At 41.3% G+C, this 23,473-nt stretch overlaps 1 protein-coding gene across 3 annotated transcripts in view; it reads left to right on the top strand.

Moving 5' to 3' along the window:
- ARHGEF3 (Rho guanine nucleotide exchange factor 3) overlaps positions 1–23,473 on the top strand; it is a 420,133-nt gene that overhangs the window by 259,780 nt on the left and 136,880 nt on the right. For all 3 annotated transcript variants that reach the window (XM_056524425.1, XM_056524424.1, XM_056524426.1), the window contains one exon: positions 6,508–6,576. In XM_056524425.1, the coding sequence (XP_056380400.1) occupies positions 6,508–6,576 (69 nt within the window). The remainder of the gene's footprint in view (positions 1–6,507; positions 6,577–23,473) is intronic.

Here is a 23,473-nt window from a genome sequence, read left to right as displayed (position 1 = left end):
CAGGTGTCATCAGAGAGCACATAGACAGAAAAGAATAACCTTAACTTCAGAAGCTCATAAGTACTGAAAGGATTAAGATTTTTTAATAGAAGTAATTTACAAATCTGTTTAACTTTCTGGAGCCAGTTGATATATATAAAAAAAAAAGTTTTTTCCTGGATAACCCCTTTAAGCATAGATAGTAAAACATTATATAACTTTTTTTTTTTTTTTCAGCTCTTTGTTCTCTGTAAGTGGATGAATTCATATGTAAAAACATGGGCTGGAAACTGTCTTTGATAGTCTTCTATAGACATAGGGTGGTAGACAGTTCTTTACAATGTCATGATCAGGACAGGTTTGCAGCTTCTAAATGTAAACAATAACACTTCAATTCATTAAAAGCAAGCAGAGAGTTTTCTGTTTATAAAAGCTTATATAACAAATCAAACCCCTTTACCTTTATCAGCACAGTAGTCTTGGATATTTGTTTCACCTATTTTTCCAACTAATAATGAGGATTAATCTCATGAAAACTGATCCCAGATGAGTCGCTCTCTTTTTTTCCCCCAATTACAGGGGTTCCTGCCTAAGAAAACAATAAATCTACCTTTTTTCTTTTTGTAAAATGTAATTACTTCTATTAATACATCTAACTTGTATTTTCCAGTATGTAACGTTCCAGGCCCACTACCCAATAAAACTTCAGACATGACTTGTAGAATTATGGCCAGTAATGACTTTATTGTTATGTGGGAGGGGGATTTCTTTGGCAGACCTAAAAGTTTCCACCGCTTAATGTTTTAAACATAAAACATTGAAGAAGGGAGAAAAAGGGGATGATAATATTCAAAATGAAGCTACTTCCATAATATAATATAATTTGAGAAGGAAATGTATAAAATGTATAAAATATTATGCACTTATACTTATCTTTCTTTGACATACAAATTTTTTTCTGAAGAATTCTACCTTTAAAGGGGGTACTCCGGTGAAAAAAAAACAAATTTTTTCAGATCAACTGGTTCCATAAAATGAAACAGATTTGTAAATTACTTCTATTAAAAATTCTTAACTTTTTGTGCTTATCAGCTGCTGTATGTTCCAGAGGAAGTTGAGTTGTTCTTTTCTATCTGACCACAGTGCTCTCTGCTGACACCTCTGTCCATGTCAGAAACTGTCCAGAGTAGGAGCAAATCCCCATAGCAAACCTCTCCTGCTCTGGACAGTTCCTGATACGGACAAAGGTGTCAGCAGAGAGCACTGTGGTCAGACCGAAAAGAACAACTCAACTTCCATTGGAGCATACAGCGGCTGATAAGCACAGGAAGGATTAAGATTTTTTTAGTAAAAGCAATTTACAAATCTGTATAACTTTCTTGCACCCAAGAAAAAAAAAAACAAAAGAAAAACATATTCCACCAGAGTACCCCTTTAAGAATCAGCACTGATGTTCTGGAACATTTGAGTTTTCTTCTTGTCATATCAATCCACAAATACACAAGGATAAATAATGAGGCTTAGGCTTTCGGCATATTTGTTGCCAATATAGGCTTCAAACTGTCCATTGAACATGACCACAAGCACATTGGTGGACATGTATCATTATTTGTGTATGGTAGAAGCAGTTTACCCCTTTTCCCGAATTCTAAATTATGTGCAGAAGCGCTAAATTTATCAATCAAACGCAATGAGCCTCATAAATTGCGGGTAAATATAGTAATCTCCTAAATCCACTCTTTGGAAAATAGAATAGATGATTTAGAGCATCTTGCTACGTTAAGTCCAAGATGGCTTATATTTGCGCAAAAAAAAACAGCTCTTGCGACAAAATTTTTGGTGTAAAGGAAAAGTATGCAGTTAATAAATCCATGCGTACTATAGATGTCACTCCAAGGTACCCTGATTCAGCCACATCTGGAGGACATGCTCTACCAAAACGTGCGCAAAAAAAATGCACAAAAAAAGGTCTTGAGCAAAATTTTGCGCAAAAAAATACACACAAAACAGGGCTAAAATCTTTGATACATTTCCCCCATTGTGAATTTCGCCCCCCCCCCCAATGATTCCAGTCATTTTTTTAATGTTAAAAGGGTACTCCTTTTAACATATAAGGGTAAATTATTTTTAAAAACCCAATTCTTCCAGTACTTATTAGCTACTGTATGCCCTGAAGAAAGTCATGTAGTCTTTCCAGTCAAACACAGTGCTCTCTGCTGCCACCTGTGTATGTTTCAGGAACTGTGTAGATCAGGAGAGGTTTGCTATTGCTCTCAACAGCCACTGACATGGACAGAGGTGGCAACAAGGATTGACAGCTCAAGCATTTTTTTGACTGGAAGCTAGAGCTGTCAATCATTAGTAAGAGTCAGGGAGGCTTTCATTACAGGGAGCCCGGGAAAGATCCCGCCTCTGACTCTTCAGCAGCTGGTCAGGCATTCAAAATGAGTGACCTAGAGCAGAGGCATGTATGCTCGCCCATTCTCAGTGCTGTCAGCAGGTACTGATGTTTGTAACCTTGCTGAATGTGGATCCACTGACCTGTGTCGGCTGATGACAAGCCGTATCGGGGAGCAGAGTCTAAGGTGCCGCTGGTCTTCACAAGAGCCCACTGCAAGGCAGGATGGGCTTGCTGCGGCAGGCGACACCCAGGTCACTACCCCCGATACGACTCGACCACACAGGTAGCTGGCGAAGCAAAGTACATTAGGATGAGGCTGAGACAAAGTCGGACTTAGCAGAAGGTCAGGGCAGGCGGAAAAGGTGCATAGTCAATAACTTAGCGGAAGGGTCAGAACACGGGCTAGACAACAGACAAAGGGTACGCTTAATCTCAGGCAAATGGCACTGAAGATCCGGCAGGGAAGAGTGGAAGGTGCAGGGGCTATATAGACTAGTGTCAGGTGTTACACATAATTATGGGCGTACTGGCCCTTTAAATTTCAGAGCTCCGACGCGCGCGCCCTAAGAGGCGGGGCCATGCGCTGGAGCTGAGAGGCAGAGGAAGAGGCAGCGGAGAAATGAGGTAAGTAACTTGCTGGGATTCACATGCGGACGCGTCCCGCGATGCGAATCCCAGCCCCGCCGGCAGCAGGGGAGAAAGGACAATGCACTCACGGCCAACGCAAGTGGCCGGAGCACAAACTGTAACAATATAGAAACATTATTAGAAAAAGGAAGAAATATTACACGTCAGCATTGTTAGGCCCCCTTTACATATGTCTGACGTCCGTTGTCATGAAACCAGGGAAAATGAAACCAGAACTGATCCCATTCATTAGAATGGGACCGTTCACAATCATCTGGCGTCTCAGTTTAGATGCCGGATACTTTGACTCGCTGGAACGTTGCAGACAGGGAAACGCATTTTGCTGCATTCCCCCGTCCATGCCGCATACTTGTCAGGTGGCTTCAGATGTCGGACCCCATGTTTCTCTATGGAGCGCCGGAGGCATCACTGGACAAAACTGAAAGTACATTGCAAGCATCAGTTTTTGCCTCCGGAACTCCATCACTGCCGTATTTTGGGAGGGATCACTGTACAGGAAGTACAGTTCTCCCAATAAAGCCGTGGATAAAAGGTAGGCCTAATCATGGTGGTCTAGTGGTACTTGTAAAAAATCTGTATTGCCAAACCAGGGTGCCTCCAGCATTAGACAGGGTGCCTCCAGCATTAAACAGGGTGCCTCCAGCATTAGACAGGGTGCCTCCAGCTCTAGAACTCCCAGCATACCCTCTGGGGCCTTCAGGGAGTTGTAGTATTGCAACAGCAGAAGGCACCCTGGTTGTGAGACAATGTAGATTCATTGTACCAGTCTAGAGCCAGGATTTTCTTCATTTTGGCAAGTAATGTTCTTCGCCACTACACTTTCAATTTCGAGCCTGCACACATTTTACTGTAAACAACATGTTTCCCAGACAACCCCTTGAAGAACCCCATATAAACTTTTATTTACACACATCACATTAGATGTAATACTAATTAGCCTGACTGACTCCCTCCATGGCTTGACAGAGTTGCATGTTTATTTCAGTAGGGAGAGGGTAGTAAACCATTGACAATCGTCTTTTAGCAGCTTATTTCAGGGGGAAGTGGTGGCTCCCAAAAGTTGGACATGTTGAAATATAAAATGCGTAATTCTTTCTTTCAGTGTGTGCTGTTGAAGGACTTATGGGATGCCCCAAACACATTAGTGGCAGCAACATCGGAAAATCTGCCTGCTTTACTTCAAATGGGTTCACATATGTCCAGCAATGTGACATAGTTTTCCTCTGATGTGGTTAAGTCAAACAACATTTCAAGCAGCATTTTTCAACCCAGCAAATTGATAGGTGTCTAAAGGTCTTGGGTTCATCGGATGGGACATCAGGGGCAATGCATCCAGCTTGATCCATCGAGTGTTCCCGCCTGGGGTTGCTCCATAACTCTGAACATGTGTGAATGAACCCTCACATCTACTGTATAAATTCCTTCCGTAGAGAATCCTTACTGATAAAGGCTACTGTTGCAGTAGTGATTCTCTTGGTTAGCTCTTGGGAATCAAACAGGGCAGTGTTCTATTTTCAGTCACTTAGATACTAGTAAATTAATATAATGTATCCACTGAGAAGATCTGGTGAATGTTTATAGTATTATTACAACTGCTCATAATTGACTTATTGCACTAGGGAGATTTTCCAAAGAAATGTATATGTCTGTATCAGATAGTGTGACAGGTTCCTGGCCCACGTCAGATCTTTGTTGTTCCATGCGATATCGGGGGGGTCGAGCGTGACTCTTAATATATTTTTCATATGCTTTCTCTCACTTGAAAGTGTATGATTTCCTATGAAGCAACTGGATACGCTGACCTGTCATAAAGATTTATATTGATATCTTTTCCAAATGGAAAACGACAATTCCACAGCTCTGTCCAGTGGTACCTGGCTCTTCAGCAGAGTCCATGACAGCTGCAACAACACAGATCACCTAACCAGTCCATCCAGGTCCCCAGAGTGACAATTATATGGACTGTGTTAAATTGATTTTCTCATAGTTGGGATAGAGACCAGAAGAGCATTTTATGGTAAAATTCAGCATGTTCCTAAACAGAAAAAGCACAAGAATTGATGTGTGCTTTTTTTCATTCAGCACAAATATGAGGACTTCTCACACTGGTTACTTTAGTATACAAATTTCTTCTTTTCTTATTTCCTTTAACTACAAATGTTTGTTATATGGATGCAGGATATTCTTCCTAAACAAGAATTAGCACAAAATAGCAATAAAACTCCAAGGTGTAGACGGGAGCTCAACCACCAGGTAGAAGGATAAAACGTTTATTCACCCATAATGCAACGCATTTCACAGCACAGCTGCTTCATCAGGCATGTTAAATCCTTCACATTTATCCTTCTAGCTGGTGGTTGAGCGCCCGTCTATCCCGTCCACACCTTGGAGTTTTATTGCTATTTTGTGCTATACCTGACGAGCCGTGGAGTGGCTGCTGACACCTTACTTGTATTTCACACCCTTATCCATTGTTGCACTTTGGGGAGTGTAACCCTTTGTGGTAAGCGCGATATCCACCTAAACCATTCCTTTGTGGAACAACGGTATCACACTATGGAGCGCTGTCTGTCTTTTGTTTTATTAAACAAGAATTAGGAAGACTAGTTGGCCTTAGGTATTAGTGTCTGACTTTCCATTGTTCTCTGTCTTTCCTCTTAATACTTGCAGTCTCCAATGTTATATTGGTCTTTGAGGAATCATACTGTATGTACAAATATTTATACCGCAGCAGGTCAGGCTGCTTTCACACAATAAAATTCATCCATTTTAAAGATCTGTTTGATGTTCCATAATGAAAACCCTGAAAGTCGGCTGTAAAACGGCCGTTACAAAATCCCATACGGCAATTAGAAAATCATATTATAGTCTATGGAATTTTTTAATTATCCGTTTAACCCGTTATTAATAACGGACGTTATATTGTGATGGAAGATAGTAACAGGAGAAATATAGTAACAGGAGAAATAGTGCATTGGTGGAGGTCAGAGCACACACATGTAAACAGATTTAGATGAAGAGATTTACATGAATAAATGACAACTCATCCTGGAACTTTTCCCCCCAAAAAATATATCAATCTACTCAGCTCCTCCTGCTCTATAACATGCTGCCTGCAGGTTAGACAGCAGGTTCCCTTTAAATTCTACCCAAGGGGAATGTTCATATACTCAAGGAGTATATGATATGTTGCACAATTTTTTTTAAACATGCTGCTGTTTATCTGGTGAGAATTCTATTTCTAGTGTTCTGCAGCACATCCTCTCCAACATGGGCCAATACTGCCATCTGGGTTACTGCAGTGGCCATGTTACTGTCTTCAGATAATCCATTGAAATATTTTTAGATGGTCAAAAAGAAAAAAAAGTTACGTTGACAAAGTAATTTATGCAACTAATAACAAAGCTCCTACAGTCTGATGGAAATAAGTTAGTGTGACCAAAGGAATTTGGAACTTAATTTCTGTGTTTTATTTACAGAGGAAAAGGAAGCAGAGTTCCCAGGACCAGGATGACGCTATCAGCGTGTGCAGCCTCGGCAGAAATGATGTGAGTTCTTGTTTTGCTTCAGTTGACTACTGTATCCAAGAGACGTGATTGTCACTGTATTCCATTAGAGGTTGATGAGACTAAGGCGGCTATGTAGATGTTGCATCTTTTTTTTTCACTTCTAAAGAAGTGTGACTTAAAATAGGAACAGTCATACAAGTCGATTTGTGCAAGATTCGAGTCCCACAACTTGCCTGTGAAAAAAAGAAAAAAGAAGAGGCCCAAAAGAGGCGCCTAGGGCATTACCCTGGGAGACAGAAAGTTCCCTACAAAAAGTGGGGGTGGGTAAGGGGTCTAATGGACGGCCGCTCACCTGGAGCGTATATTAAATATGCATGTAACCTCAATCTGAGGTGAGAGGAGGATTCTGTGCAAGCCCGCAGGTCACAGGATGAATCCAGAGGGAAATCCTTTATGTAGACTGGACCTTAGCGCAGGTACTCGGAAGTCCAGAGGGATCTCACAGCCAAGTCATGGAGTGAATTAAGTTCAAGCTTTATTATTTCATAGCAGCAATAATGCATTTCGGGGTGTACATACCCCTTCTTCAGATTGTTTTAGTGTATTGTATCAATCTGTCAATCTGAAGAAGGGGTATGTACACCCCGAAACGCGTTATTGCTGCTATGAAATAATAAAGCTTGAACTTAATTCACTTCCATGACTTGGAGATCCCTCTGGACTTCCGAGCACCTGCGCTAAGGTCACCCTTTCCTTGCTATATGCACACAACTTGCCTGGCATGGCACTGGCCTATAGCTAGATACATTTATTTACATGTTAATCAGGGTCAAGTCCTGGGAAAAAAGTGTGGTAACTTACCCAAGATTTCTACTCAAGGGCTGGTCCTGCAGGACTCCTGCTAATGGGAACAGAGTTTCTTCTGTGGAAAAGGTGCAGTAACTCCGTTCCAATGTGTTCCTGCTGGACTTGAGCCCTGATATTAATAGAAATGGCTGCTAAAATGGTTTTCCTAGACTACAGTATTGATTACATACTCTTACATAGGCTATCAATATCAGATCAGTGGTTGTTCTGTTACTCCCACCAAGTAGCATATATTGGGGAAATGTTTGGAAAAATAGATGAAACGCATATCACCAGAGGTGACTAGAGGAAAGGTTAATGTAGAGGAGGTTTGAATGTTCTTATAAAAGGGGAAGGAAAGACAGATGACTGGAAGGCCCTATAGCTGCTCCATTTGGCGCATAGATGACATCTGTTATTTGGAGGTTTGTTAATGGGATGGGATTTTTGCACAAAAAGGCTACCTAGGAAGCAGTAATAGAAAGTGCATGTGCATGATCATTAAAAAAGTATCTGAACATTCAAGGTAGATCTCAGTGTTTACTAAAATCTTTAATAGCTGGTATATATAAAGGAGGGACAGTTAGAGCATGTTCACATGGGGCATATACCCTGCAGATTGCCCACGGTGGATTTTCTTGTCAAAATTCTACAGCGTAGATTTGGATGAGAATGAGATTTTATTAAATCTAATCCATATGTTGTGAAAAAACTAGATAAAATCCTCAGCATGTCAATCTATGATATGGGTTAAATAGATTATATAGATATTGACTTAAAGTGTACCCGCCAAATTATTTTTTAAATATATCACTCAGTACCTAATCCTGACCATGTAACTTTTATGTGTCTAGCACCTTTTATTTATTTTTTTATTACACTTTTAATTTAACTCACTAGTCTGAATTGCTCTCAAATGGAGGGGGCGTGGCCTCACTGTGCAGGTCTCCGCCCCCTCCCTCAGTATGCTGTCTGCTCACATCTCCCCTAGCATTAGCAAAACTACAACTCCCAGCTTGTCCTCACTGACAGTAGCGGGACACAAGCTGACAGTGGGAGGATTTTTCCTCCAGCTGTGAGCCCTGCACTCACAGCTGTCAATCAAGGAAGTGTGTCCACAACGCATGGACACAGCAGGACTAGTATGTGTCCAAGCAGGCAAGGGGGGCAGTTGTTTGACTGGCTTTTTCAGTACGAAATACTGAAAATCTTCTAATGAAAGCAATAGCAAAACCTATTGGTTTTGCATGCTTTACAACATATCAAAAGATTTTGTATCTGACAGTGCCCATTTAAAGCAGTATGCACACTACACAAACTTGGTAAAAGATGCATGCCAGGTAAAATGCATGCCAGGTAATCCAGTAGAGAGCAAACGTGCACTCTTCGAGGAAAAAGAACACTCTACATTTCTTCTTCTTCATTAATCTGATCACTCCCTGGTCTCCTATTTGAACGGTGGCTGTACAACAGAGCACACACCTTCCGTAAATGCTTGTATGTGCCGTGAAGACTGACTGCCAATACTTCTGGGACAGACTAAGATATTGTAGTTGAGCTGAGCGTGTGTTGTGACCACCTTAGTGTAACAGGTTATCGAAACATAGCAGGCACATGGGGGATAAGAAAGTATAAATGGTTGTGCATTTCAAATATGTTTAATTTCACATGATCAGACCCATTTATCTTATTGGGAAACACCATTAGGTGGGATAGTAAACATGTGCAACAAATCTGCAATAAAAAATTATTGTTGCGGATTGGTTAGTGTAAAAGGTTACCAGGCTATTATAATGGAGGGCATCTTTATTGAGCACTTACAATGTGTCCACTACAAGATACTTGGTGATAGAATATGTAAAATAAATAACCTGGAGCTGATGTCCTGTAGGAACTTGGCATGCATTCCACTTTTCTGCTAGTATAAAATATTTTCCTTCATAACTAATGCATACTTATTTATAGACTTTGCATATTGGCTAGTACCTTTATTATGACTGAAACAGTAATCCGGGATAGTGATAGGTAGAAGCATACTGAAAGGTGGTTATCTCTGACCTCACATAGTTCTCTTGTTAATTTCAGTTTTAAAAAATCCAATATTTTTGATTTTTGTTTTAAACATGTTTTATGCTTACCAGGCCAGTAGAGGCACTGTTCTCTTAAAGTGTGTTAGTTTTGTGCTGCTTTTAGCCAATATATTTTTTCCTATGGCTATAATTTTTCTGTAAACTCAAAAGAGCACATTCTGTGCTTTATGTAAGGTTTTAGATAAAGTCAAAGTCTGTTCTTTGTAGACATTTCTTGATCAAAACATTTTATTTAATTTCACATGCAGCAATCACTACAGTATTTATGAACATACACTATTAAAATAAAAAAATATATATATATATTTTTTTTTAAATAAAAACAGGCAGACATTCACTTCATTAAGGACTCTACACCCATATCCATGTGGTGAATAAAAGGGGGCAGTGCTTCTGTACTTCAATGGGAGTTTTCCATTTGCCACATAGGTGCAGACTTTTGGGGAGATGCCATCAGTGTCTGGGAATTACTTTTTAATGTTTCTGGAACTGCACCTTTAGGCTATATTCACTGGGCAGAATTTCGTCACGTCCGCACCAATTCTGCAACCGCATTTATTTGTGTGGTTTCTGTCTTGTGCAGATTTCTTGTGGAATTGGTGCGGATTCCGTGCGGAATCTGCATGCGAAAATTCTGAAATCTGAATGGGATAGCGGAATCCCATTGAAGCCTATTGGGCTTTAATTTGATGCGGAATCCATCCAGAATTCAACATGCGGAAATTCTGCTGAGTAAAAATACCCTTAGGGTACGTTCACACAAGCCGACCCCCAGCGCGTATTACGCTGCAGATCCGCCACTGAAGGACCGCTGTATGCTGCCTTTACAGGTGCCTGCTCGGAGTATACTCGCACATCGCGGCAGCTCTCGGCCTAACTCCTAGAGCAGGGGGAGCGGCTGCGATGTGTGCGAGTACACCGCACATGCGCAGCGACTCAAACATCGCTTCAGTGTGTCTGCTTGTAGCGGCGTATTGCCGCTCTCAGAGCAGGCACCTGTTAAGGCAGCATACAGCAGTCCTTCAGTGGCGGATCCGCAGCGTAATATGCGATGAGGATCCGCTCGTGTGAATGTACTCATAGGGTATTTTTACTCATCAGAATTGAAGTCAATGGGCAGCAAAATCTGCAGCAGCAAATCTGCAGCAAAAATATGCACATGTGAACGCACCCTTAGGCTATATTCGCACAGCAGAATTTCCGCACATCCTCACCAATTCTGTGTCTGCATTCATTGGGGTGGTTTCTGGCTTGTGCAGATTTCGTGCGGAATTGGTGCAAATTAAAGCCCAATAGACTTCTATGGGATTCCGCACTCCCATTCACACTACTGAATTTCTGCATGCGGATTCCGCACTGATTCCGCACAAAATCCACACAAGCCAGCAACCACCAAATTATTGGTGCAACCCCCAAGCGGAATTGGTGTGGAGCAGAAATTCTGCCATGTTAATAGACCCTTAGTGTGACAAGGCTCCATCACATCACATTCCTATTCATAACTATTTGAGATATGTAAAACTAGCTCAAGCTACTCCACAAATGTCACATAATACTACTGTGATACTACTGCTGAAAACATCATAGTCCTACAATTGTGCAAAACAGAAGGATCCTTAGAAATGTTACTTTGCTGCAGTTCATTTCTTAAAAATACATGTCTATCCTGCTGACAAGTCGCACAAAGCTTAGATTCTATACTTCAAGTGTCAACACAAAAGTTATTGTTTACCTCTAACCTATTTATTTACCTGTTTATTTCTTTTTGTTTTTTTTGTTTTTTTTGCAACACTGATGGATCTACCACATTACTAGGGCTAAAAGGTGCTGATACATAGGAGCAAAGTTCTGACAGATAATAATTGGGGAAAGAAGGATCACCTGGCAGCTATTAAAGGACCTTTTAGGTGGATGTTGACTTAATAGGACACAAACTATGGTTTGGTCTTAGGATAAGTGTGTTAACATGCAGCTATAGGCAGTGAAGTGAAGTAAAATTTGGAACAAGAAGGACAGAGGCTCTAGGGTATTTTGGGTGTGTGGTTAGGCTGGTTTGGGCAGCTGGTGTGACTGCACTGGCCTTTTTCTCAAGAATCTACTACTTGATTTAGAGTATTTTTGAAAAGCAAGTTGGTCCGGTTGTCAGTCAGTGCTGTGATGGAGAAACATAGCCTTGAAACTCGGCAGCCTGGTTTTAAGAAGAAGTAAATAGTATTGCGGACTTAAAAAAACAAACACTATTTGATATAAATCTATTTTATAGATTTTTACAACATTGATAAATAAAAAAGCATAACATTAGCTTATTAACAAAAATGGAAACTATAATCCAACCAAAATATCATGGAGTAGATGGGGATAAAACTGGTTTTCAAGTCACTCTGGGCTTATTCCCATCCCTCCTAAGCAATATAGAAACATAGAAACCTAGAATGTGTCAGCAGATAAAAACCATTTGGCCCATCTAGTCTGCCCAATATTCTGAATACTTATGAATAGTCCTTATCCCTACCTTATGTGAAGGATATCCTTATTCCTATCTCTATCTTATACAGGACCCCCGTGATCTTGCACGCAGCACCCCAGTTAAAATCAGTCCCCGGAACATGTTCACTCCGGGTCTGACTACCGGCGACCACTGGGCAGGCGGCGTGTCACGTCACGCCTCCGCCCCGTGTGATGTCACGCTCCGCCCCATAGGCTTGGGAGGGGCGTGGCAGCTGTCAAGCCCCCTCCCATAGGCTTGCATTGAAGGGCGGAGCATGACGTCACACGGGGCAGAGGCGTGACATCACACGCCGCCTCCCCCGTGGTCGCCGGTAATCAGACCCGGAGCGAACATGCTCCGGGGACTGATTTTAACTGGGGTGCTGCGTGCAAGATCACGGGGGTCCCCAGCGGCGGGACCCCCGCGATCAGGGATAAGATGTCTAAGCGCCGGAGTACCCCTTTAAGGACACAGTCCTTTTTTGCAAATCTGACCACTGTCACTTTAAACAATAACTCTGGGATGCTTTTACTTTTCATTTAGATTCTAAGATTGTTTTTGGTGACATATTCTACTTTATGTTAGTGGTAAATATTAATCGATATTTGCATCATTTTTTGGTGAAAAATTCCAAAATTTGATGAAAACTTTTTTATTTTTGAAACTCTCTGCTTATAAGGAAAATGGACAACCCAAATAAATTATATATTGATTCACATAAACAATGGGGGAGATTTAGCAAAACCTGTCCAGAGGAAAAGTCACCCAGTTGCCCATAGCAACCAATCAGATTGCTTCTTTCATTTTGCAGAGGCCTTGTTAAAAATGAAAGAAGCGATCTGATTGGTTGCTATGAGCAACTGGGCAACTTTTCTTCTGGACAGGTTTTGATAAATCTCCCCTAATATTTCTACTTTATGTTGGCATCATAAAGTTGATATGTTTTTACTTTTGGAAGACATCAGAGGTCTTCAAAGTTCAGCAGCAATTTTCCAATTTTTCTCACCATTTTCAAAATCAGAATATTTCAGGGACCACTTTAGTTTTGAAGTGGATTTGATGGGGCTTCATATTAGAAATACCCCATAAATTACCCCATTATAAAAACTGCACCCCTCAAAGTATTCAAAAAGACATTCAGTAAGTGTGTTAACCCTTTAGATGTTTCAAAGGAATAGCAGCAAAGTGAAGGAGAACATACAAAATCTTTATTTGTTACACTCGCATGTTCTTGTAGACCCAGTTTTTGAATTTTTAAAAGGGGTAAAAGGAGAAAAATCACCCTAAAATTTGTAACCCAATTTCTCTCGAGTAAGGAAATACCTCATATGTGTATGTCAAGTGCTCTGTGGGTGCGCTAGAGGGCTCAGAAGGGAAGGAGCAACAATGGGATTTTGGAGAGTGAGTTTTTATGAAATGGTTTTTGGGGGGCATGTCACATTTAGGAAGCCCCTATGGTGCCAGAACAGCAAAAAAAAAAAAAAAAAAAAAAAAAAAAAAAACACATGGCATAGTATTTTGGAAACTACACCCCTCAAGGAACGTAACAAGGGGTCCAGTTAGCCTTAACACCCCACAGGTGTTTGACGACTTTTCATTAAAGTTGGATGTGTAAATAAAAAAAAATCACAAAAATGCATTTCCCCCCCCCCAAATTTTACATTTTTGCAAGGGGTAATAGGAGAAAATGCCCCACAAAATGTGTAACCCTATCTTTTCTTAGTATGGAAATACCCCATGTGTGGACGTCAAGTGCTCTGCTGCACTACAATGCTCAGAAGAGAAGGAGCGCCATTGAGCTTTTGGAGAGAGAATTTGTTTGGAATAGAAGTCGGGGGCCTTGTGCGTTTATAAAGCCCCCCGTGGTGCCAGAACAGTGGACCCCCACATACGTGACCCCATTTTACATTTTTCATTTTCACGGACCACTGTTCCAAAAATCTGTCAGACACCTGTGGGGCTCACTGTACCCATTATTACATTACGTGAGGGGTGTAGTTTCCAAATGTGGGGATCCATTGTTCTGGCCCTATGGGGGCTTTGTAAACACACGTGGCCTTCAATTCCGGACAAATTTTCTGTCCAAAATCCCAATGGCGCTCCTTCTCTTCTGAGCATTGTAGTGCACCCGAAGAAGCTTTTTTCCTATTTTCCCTTGTGAAAATAAAAAATTTAGTGTAACGCCAGCATTTATTTTTTTGCGTTTATGTCAGAACCGCTGTAATATCAGCCACCCCTGTGCAAATCACCAATTTAGGCCTCAAATGTACATAGTGCGCTCTCACTCCTGAGCCTTGATGTGCCTTACGCCCACATATGGGGTATTTCCGTAAATTGTGTTACAAATTTTGGGGGTCTTTTTTTCCTTTTACCTCTTTTGAAAATAAAAAGTATATGGCTACACCAGCATATTAGTGTAAAAATGTTTTTTTTTTTTTTTTTATACTAACAGGCTGGTGTAGACCCCAACTTTTCCTTTTCATATAGGGTAAAAGGAGAAAAAGCCCTATAAAATTTGTAACTCAGTTGCTCCCAAGTACGGAAATACCCCATATGTTGCCCCAAACTGTTTCCTTGAAATACGACAGGGCTCTGAGGTGAGAGAGCACCATGCGCAATTGAGGACTAAATTAGAGATTGCATAGGGGTGGACATAGGGGAATTCTATGCCAGTGATTCCCAAACAGGGTGCCTCCAGCTGTTGCTAAACTCCCAGTATGCCTGGATAGTCACTGGCTGTCCAGAAATGAGAGTTGTTGTTTTTCAACAGCTGGAGGCTTAGTTTTGGAAACACTGCCGTACTATATGTTTTTCATTTTTATTGGGGGGGGGGGCAGTGTAAGGGGATGTATATGTAGTGTTTTACCCTTTATGATGTCTTAGTGTAGTGTAGTGTAGTGCTGTTTTTAGGGTAGATTTGCACTGTCAGGGGTTTACGATGAGTTTCCCGCTAGGAGTGTGCTCTGCGGCAGAAAATTTGCTGCAGCTCAAACTTGAAGCAGGAAACTTATTGTAAACCGGCCTGTGTGAATGTACCCATTACATTCACATGGGGGGGGGGGGGACAAACCTCCAGCTGTTGCAAAATTACAACTCCCAGCATGCACTGGCATGCTTGGAGTTGTACTTTTGCAAAAGCTGGAGGCACACTGCTTGGAAAACCTTCAGTTTGGTTGGAAAATACTGAGTCAGGTAACAGAACCTAACTGAAGGTTTTCCAACCAGGGTGCCTCCAGCTGTTGCAAAACTACAACTCCCAGCATGTACTGATCGCCGGAGGGCACACTGGGAGATGTTGATATAAAACAGCTGGAGGTACGCAACTACAACCCCCAGCATGGGAGCCTTTTGCTGTTCGTGCATGCTGGGAGTTGTAGTTTTGCAAGATTTAGAGGGCCACGGTTTAGAAACCACCGCACAGTAATCTCCAAACTGTGACCCTCCAGATGTTGCAAAACTACAAATCCCAGCATGCCCAGACAGCAAACTGCTGTGTGGGCATGCTGGCAGGTGTAGTTTTGCAAGATCTAGATGGCCACAGTTTAGAGACCACTGTATAGTGGTCTCCAAACTGTAGCCCTCCAGATGTTGCTAAGCAACTACTCACTGGCTTCTGTAGTCTGTACCAGGGAGCCGCACATCATTGCCGCCGATCGCCGGTAAGGGAGCTCCACTGCCTCTGCCAATCACAGGACAGTTCCCCCGTTCTGCTCGGATTACCGTGGGTGGGCAGAATGGGGGAACCGAACTTTAACCCCTCCGCCCCTGATCTGCTATTGGTCGGTCGCGTCTGCCGCACCCCTGCCATCTCACTCCTATCCCTTCAGTCTTGGACACCCCCGATCCCCCTTATTTTCCGGGTCGCCAGACACCCATATGACCCGGAATCGCCGCAGATCGTTGGTCTGAATTGACTTAATAATTTCAGCTGGCATCCCGGTCCGGTCCCCGATCGGCTATCGGCGGGGTTAGGAATTCCCATGTCCTTAAGGACTCGGGATGCAGGGCGTATGCATATGCCCTGCATCCTGAATGGGTTAAGGATGCCGGGCGTACCTGTACGCCCACAGCCAACTCCCTTTCTATAACGTGGGGCTACTGCGTAGAAACAGAAGCCCCCAAAATGTACAAAATGGCAGTTTTCTTAAATTATGTCGCACAATTATTATTTTTTTTGTTTTGCCGTAGATTTTTTGGATAAAAGGTCTGATGTCATTACAAAGTAGAATTGGTGGCGCAAAATTAAGCCATCATATGGATTTTTAGGTGCAAAATGGTAAGGAGGATAAAACGAAAGTGCAAAAACGGAAAAACCCTCAGTCCTTAAGGGGTTAAACTCCTTCACTGTATTTGTAGCTACCACTTCTGCAGGAAGGCTATTCCATGCATCCACTACTCTCTCATTAAATAAATACTTCCTCATATTACTTTTAAACCTTTGCCCCTCTAATTTAAAGCTGTACATTTTAAGGTCCTTTAACCTTTCCTGGTAAGTTTTACCCTGCAATCCATGTACTAGTTTAGTAGCTCTTCTCTGAACTCTCCAAAATATCTATATCCTTCTGGAGATACGGCCTCCAGTACTACGCGCAATACCCCAAGTGTGTTCTCACTAGTGCTCTGTACAGGGGCTTGAGCCCTATACGCTCATGAGCACTTCCCTCTTTATAATGCTACTCTCCCTATACACCCAAGCATTCTGCTAGCATTTCCCGCTGCTCTATAACATTGCCTGGCTACCTTTTAAGTCTTCTGAAATAATGACCGCTAAATCCCTTTCCTCAGATACTGAGGTTCGAACTGTATCACATAGTCTATACTCTTCCCTAGGGGTTTTATGTCTCAGGTGCATTATCTTGCACTTATCCACATTAAACTTTAGTTGCCAGAGTTCTTACCATACCTCTAGTTTACCCAAATCATTTTCTATTTGGCATATTTCTTCAGATATATGCCATCTAATACCCCTAAAAGCCCACCCCACCTAAAACCAAAATATGCCCCTCCATCAGTCCGCTTCCTCTCCCTATATGGCTTCTAAATGTGGATAGAAGGAGCATAGCAAGGCAAAAAATATATATATATATAACAAACAAGAGAAGAAAGAAAAAAAAAAAAGAAAGGAGAGAAAAAAGAGGAAAAACCCCATGCCCAATTTATTCTCTCTCATCCCTGGAGGTGCCTACTACAAGAATTGCCAAATATTTGATGGTTCAGAAAATAATATCCAGTTGCCCAATGTCTTGCCAAACACATCCTGACAACCATGTACCTAGGCTATCCATTCCTCTGCTGATATGATAGATTGCAATTTGAACACCACGCCAGCATGTAGTCCCCCAGTGGCGGGGGATCACCTGTCTTGCTGTGGCCAAAAGATATCTTAATACTTCCCTCATGGAGCCTGGAAGGAGAGACAGCAAAGCTGGGTGTATTGTCTACTTTTTATATATTTTTTTTATCTCTTTTATAATAACACATGTAACATAGTTAAACATTCCCTTTTTAGATATCTGTTAGGCAAAACTTGTGCAATAAATTGAATATAGAGTCTAAGCATTACCCTAGTAAGTTGTCAGAGAGGTTATCCAATGGAAAACATCCATCACCTATCCACAGGATGATCATACTGGCCCCCACCACTACAGCCCCCGCTGATCTTTAAAATGGTGGCTCCGGATTCCTGTTCTAGTGAAAATTCAAGAATGTGAGTTCAGCCTCTGGAAATCTTTAGTCCAATAGACACTAAAAGGAGCAGCAGGGTGTATGTGTAACTCCTCTCCATTCAAACTTCTTCACAACAGGGGAATCAAAAAACCCAGTTTTATTGATCTGTGGAGGTCCTGGTGTTGGGACCCTCCACAATCATCCTGTAAATACTGTAGATGTTTTTTTTTTTTTTTTTTGGGGGGGGGGGGGGGTGGGGCGGGGATGACGAGTGGTGGGGGTTTGCATGGAATAACCCTTTTTAATAAAAAGTACTTGCATATTTTGCTTTTCTGTATAAACAATCCCATTTGCAATGCAATATAAACAATCCCTTCCATTCTCTCCAATGTAGGAGTGGTCATAAAGCAGTACTGGTAGAACAAGTACATGGGTAGCTACAATTAAATCTGCATTGGAAACTGTCAGAATAAAAATTATTGATGTAAATGATCACACAATTCTTGTTGCGATTTTTCATACCACTGATTTTATAGATAGTAACATGTTAATATAGGCATTACATCATCATCGGCTGTCACTTATCACTGTGTCCCTATGGCTATAAACATGCTCTGATTCCTGCATGGCTGTTTATGATGAAGTTTGAGCAGCTATATAAAGTGTATGGTGAGCTTTTGAACAATTACTGACAGTAATGTATCGTCCAACCATAAGACTGTCTGTGTGTGTGCTGCCTCCTTCATTCAAAAATTGGTCTGTATTTGGTCATCTTTGAGCAATAATAATTAAATTTCCTCATGAGGTGTCTCTTAAGGATCTTACAGCATCATCCAGAGCTCATCGCCCGGGGGTCAGTATGGCAATGCTTTCTTCATTCTTCACATTCTTGTCAGCTCTATGAAGCACACCTACAAACATTCTCAGAAGTACTTTCTACCTGCTTAAGATACTAGATCCAAATCTAGATTTTTGTATTTCTGCCTCAATTTCAAGACTTCAGGTGTTGTTTTTTTATCCTGTCTGTATAAATATACACGCACATACATCACTAGCATAATTCCATTCTTAATACAAAGAATGCTCCTAGTTGTGTGACTTACAGAGAGTAATACATCGCAATGATACTATGGTTGCAGGATAATTACTCATGGGTGTCGTGACGCTTCATCCAGTGTGGGCAGAAATCATATTGGAAGTGGTGATAAAAGAAAGTGATTTCTGCCAAATAGTTTTTCTACATTCTTCTTGTCTTGAGTCACTTGATATACAGCAGCCATATAGCCTGGAGATGTGTGTGACACTGAGAACAATACATTCACACCTATAAGATGTTTTTGTTATATGCTATGCGAGAGACAGTATTTCTGTAACTATCCACAGACGTAATTGAAACCCGTGGGATACTGTCTGCAGATTTGCAGTTATTCAGTACTGTAAGTTAGCAGTGTAGTAGTTATGTGGCTTTAAATAAAAAAAATAAAATAAAAACCCTGTCCAGCTGTCTATATTAAAACAAAAAGGACTTACCTCCTGCCGCTCCCCCAGTGCCTGAGTTCCTCTTCCTTGTTATCGGGGATAGACGCACCAGACTGACAGTGATGTCCTGCCTCTAGCAGTGATTGGCTGAGCGCCAGTGTCATGTACTAAGCCCCAGCACTGGCATTTTTCCTTGTGCTGGGGCCCAATATGTCACACTGCCGCTCAGCCAATCACTGGCAGAGGCATGACAACGGTTCAGCCTGCAATTAGCTGAGCGGCAGCCTGATTCTGGCATCAACCCCTGACAACAAGGAAAAGGACCACACCGTAGGAAGGGACAGCGATGCCGGAGGCACCAGGAACCAGCAGGCGGTAAGTCTTTTTTCTTTTTTTTTTTTTATGTAGGCAACTGGGCAGTTTTTAAAGGGATATTCCAGGAAAACGCTTTTTTTTTAAAAATATATATCAACTGGCTACAGAAAGTTAAACAGATTTGTAAATTACTTCTATTAAAAAATTTTAATCCTTCCAATAATTATCAGCAGCTGAATTTGAGTTGTTCTTTTCTGTCTGGCAACATTGTCTCTGCTGACATCTCAGCTTGTCTCAGGAACTGCACAGAGTAGAAGAGGGTTTCTATGGGGATTTGCTTCTACTCTGGACAGTTCCCGAGACAGGTGTCATCAGAGAGCACTTAGACAGAAAAGAATAACTCAACTTCAGCAGCTCATAAGTACTGAAAGGATTAAGATTTTTTAATAGAAGTAATTTACAAATCTGTTTAACTTTCTGGAGCCAGTTGATATATAAAAAAAATTTTTTTCTGGATAACACCTTTAATGAGTATGTCCATCTTCATAAGCAGGTTCCTTTTTTATTGTCCCAAAAACACAAATAAGGCAAATAATCTTGATTTATTTTGTGTCTAGAGCTCTTCTGCAGACCTAATGTCTCCATGGTAACAGACTACACACAAACCTTGTGTAGTCAGAGTCTGTTATTATGCTCCCTTTTATCTTTCACTACTAGTTTATGACATTCATCAGGTAGGATTTAAAGAAGCAAGAAACCAATGAAAAAGATCATGACTTTTTAGAATCAGACAACATAAGGCTTTTTAGTATTCAATTGCTGTGGAGGTACATAGATCTGCATAGAAGCTATACACACACAACGATAGTAGATTATTGATCAAGACTTTGATTAAGAAAAAACTATTCCCAACCTGTGTATATTTAAATAAGCTTTAGAGGACAAAGGTTGACAATCATTTCAACATACAGAACTGAAAATCAAGAGTTTATGGGGAAATCTGTTTGACTATGGCTGTCATTATTCTCTGGTCTAAAGGTCTACTCTGCTGCTCAGCGTTTGGAACAAACTGTTCTGAATGCTGGAGCCGGCGCCAAGAGCTCGTGATGTCATAGCCCTGCCCCCTCATGACGTCATGCCCCGCCCCTCAATGCAAGTCTATGAGAGGGGGCATGACAGCCATCACGCCCCCTCCCATAGACTTGCATTGAGGAGGCGGGACGTGATGTCATGAGGGGGCGGGACTATGGCATCACGAGCTCCCGGCTCCAGAGTTTGGAACAGTTTGTTCCAAACACTGAACAGCGGAGTACCCCTTTAATGAAAGGAAGAACAGGTAATGATCTACTCTAGTAAGAACATTAAGAATGTACCAAACCACGATAAAGTGTTGCTAGGCACGATGCCGTGTTTGCCTTTGTTTGTACACCCCTACAATTGTCCTGTAATATACCACATTTTGTAAGTATGTTCTAATAAAGAAAAAGCTATCATATCACTGGTGAGTTCAATCTACTCTATTTAATGATCTTTGAAGAACATGAAGAAGACACAGACAAGGAAAATAGTAAAATAGCAGGACCACAGTTTTGGTTAACATTAGAGGCTCATCTGACCACATTGTGCAAAAATAAACACAATACTAGTTTTCAGAAAGGACAGAAAAGGAGTTTGAGCTCAGCAATGTCCTGGTCACAGGAATCCAGAAGATCGGAACCCATCACAGAGTGAAAAAGAGACAATTGGTGCCGTAGGTGACACTTCTTCAGTCATCAGTCTCTGCTTGGAGGGAGAAACAATGGGAATTTTTTTTATTGCTTAGTGTTGGATAGAGTGATCTGTAGTCAGATATTAGGATCAGCACTTTTTTAAGCATTTCAAGTTTCAAACAAAGAGGGAAAAGGAAGTACATATATAGACAGCATGTCAATTGAATCATAAAATAACATACCATAATAACAATAATATTCATTTATATAGCATCAGTAAATTCCATAAAAATTTTTGTAAAGACCCACAAAATGCAATTTCCGTGCCGGAAACATCTGGCACGAAAACATAGAAACATAGGTTTCAGCAGATGAGAACCATTTGGCCCATCTAGTCCACCCAATATTCTGAATACTATGAATAGTCCTATCTCTATTTTATATGAAGGATAGCCTTATACCTATCTCTATCTTATATGAAGGATAGCCTTATGCCTATCTTATATGAAGGATAACGTTATGCCTATCCCATGCATGCTTAAACTCCGTCACTGAATTTGCAGCTACCACTTCTACAGGAATGCTATTTCATGCATCCACTACTCTCTCAGTAAAATAATACTTCCTGATATTACTTTTAAATATTTGCCCCTCTAGTTTAAAACTATGTCCTCTTATGGCAGTTTTTCTTCTTTTAAATATGCTCTCCTCTTTTACTGTATTGATTCCCTTTATGTATTTAAAAGTTTCTATCATCATATCCCCTCTGTCTCTTCTTTCTTCCAAGCTATACATGTTAAGGTCCTTTTAACCTTTCCTGGTAAGTTTTATCCTTCAACCCATGTACTAGTTTAGTAGCTCTTCTCTGAACTCTCTCCAAAATATCTTCCTTCTGGTGATACGGCCTCCAGTACTGCGCACAATACTCCAAGTGACATCTCACCATTGCTCTGTACAGCGGCATGAGCACTTCTCTCTTTCTACTGCTAATACCTCTCCCTATACACCCAAGCATTCTGCTAGCATTTCCTGCTGCTCTATGACATTGTCTGATTACCTTACAGTCTTCTGAAATAATGACCCCTAAATCCATTTCCCCAGATACTGTGGCAGAGCCTGTTCTACTCTTGTAAATCCAACCTGAGGGTATGATCAAACGTCAGAAAATTAGCGGATTGTTCGGCACTAGGACTACTCGATAATGCACCATCTCCATAGACAGCAATGCATCTCCAAGCTGATTTCACCAAAATAATTGACTTGTCAATGTTTCTGCTGCTAAAATTCCGCCATGTGCACAGTGCATCAGAATCTCATTAAAAAGCAATGGGATTTTACTGCAACAGAATTTCCAAGTGGATTTTTTCTGGTAGATTCCGATCTAAAATTCCTTGATATGATCATGCCCTTAGAGTAACAGCCACTTAGAAAACTATAATGGAAAGTTTTGTCCCGTTTTGCTGTGTTTTGTGCGTGCTCTTGGTTTTGGTAACAATGCTGACCAAAATAAGTCCAAAAATGCTGTGTATTAATCCGACTTGACTATGTATTACTTATTTGTAATGTCCTAAATCATTGTTACTATCCGGGACACTGAGTGCAGCACAGTAGTCCGCTCATAGATGTGCGCCTTCAATAGTCCTGGATTTTCATGAGTAGCAACTCCTCTCACCCACTGGCAGCTGGATGATAGCTGTCTATATTATGCATAGGCAGACAGCTGTCAATAGGCAACAGAATCGGTGGGGGTAACGGTGGTGCACTTGGCCAGCTGTGTTGGAAAAAAGTGATTATTTTTTTTCCAAATCAACAAAGCTTTATTGAAATTTTAACAGACAAAGAGCATGTTATGCAAGTAATTGTCACGAACAATTCGACCTTCTAGGTCCAAAAAACACAATACTGCTCAAACGTAATACGGATCACAATTGGATGGAGGGAATAAAATAACAATAACAAGTGAGCTAAGGGAAAGGGGAGATGAAGTGGATTAGAGGAGTAGCTCAGCAGAGCAGAAGAAGTCGTAAAAAAGGACATCAATGATGATGGGACTAAGGGGAAACCAGAAGAAAGGTACAAGAGCAACAGACAACAGAAATGGTAGCAATAAGCATATACAAATAGGAGGAAGGGAAGCAAATAAGGAGGGTAAAGAAAGTAAAAGCCAAGAGATTAGAGAACAGAGGTCAGGGAGAGAGAAGTAGGGAGCAGAGGGACCTAAGCAGTAGCGAAGGACCCCAATCGGTAGGCATCTGAGGAGCAATAGGTGGTCCAGGGAGTCCATGTAGAGAAATAGCGGGTGGAGTCAGAGGGGGAGACAGCTAGAAGCTCCTCCATACGTT

The sequence above is a fragment of the Hyla sarda genome, chromosome 6, assembly GCF_029499605.1.
Source record: "Hyla sarda isolate aHylSar1 chromosome 6, aHylSar1.hap1, whole genome shotgun sequence".
NCBI classification, from domain to species: Eukaryota; Metazoa; Chordata; class Amphibia; order Anura; family Hylidae; genus Hyla; species Hyla sarda.
The sequence above is the reverse complement of the archived record's forward strand: the minus strand, read 5'-3'. Positions and strand labels throughout refer to the sequence as shown.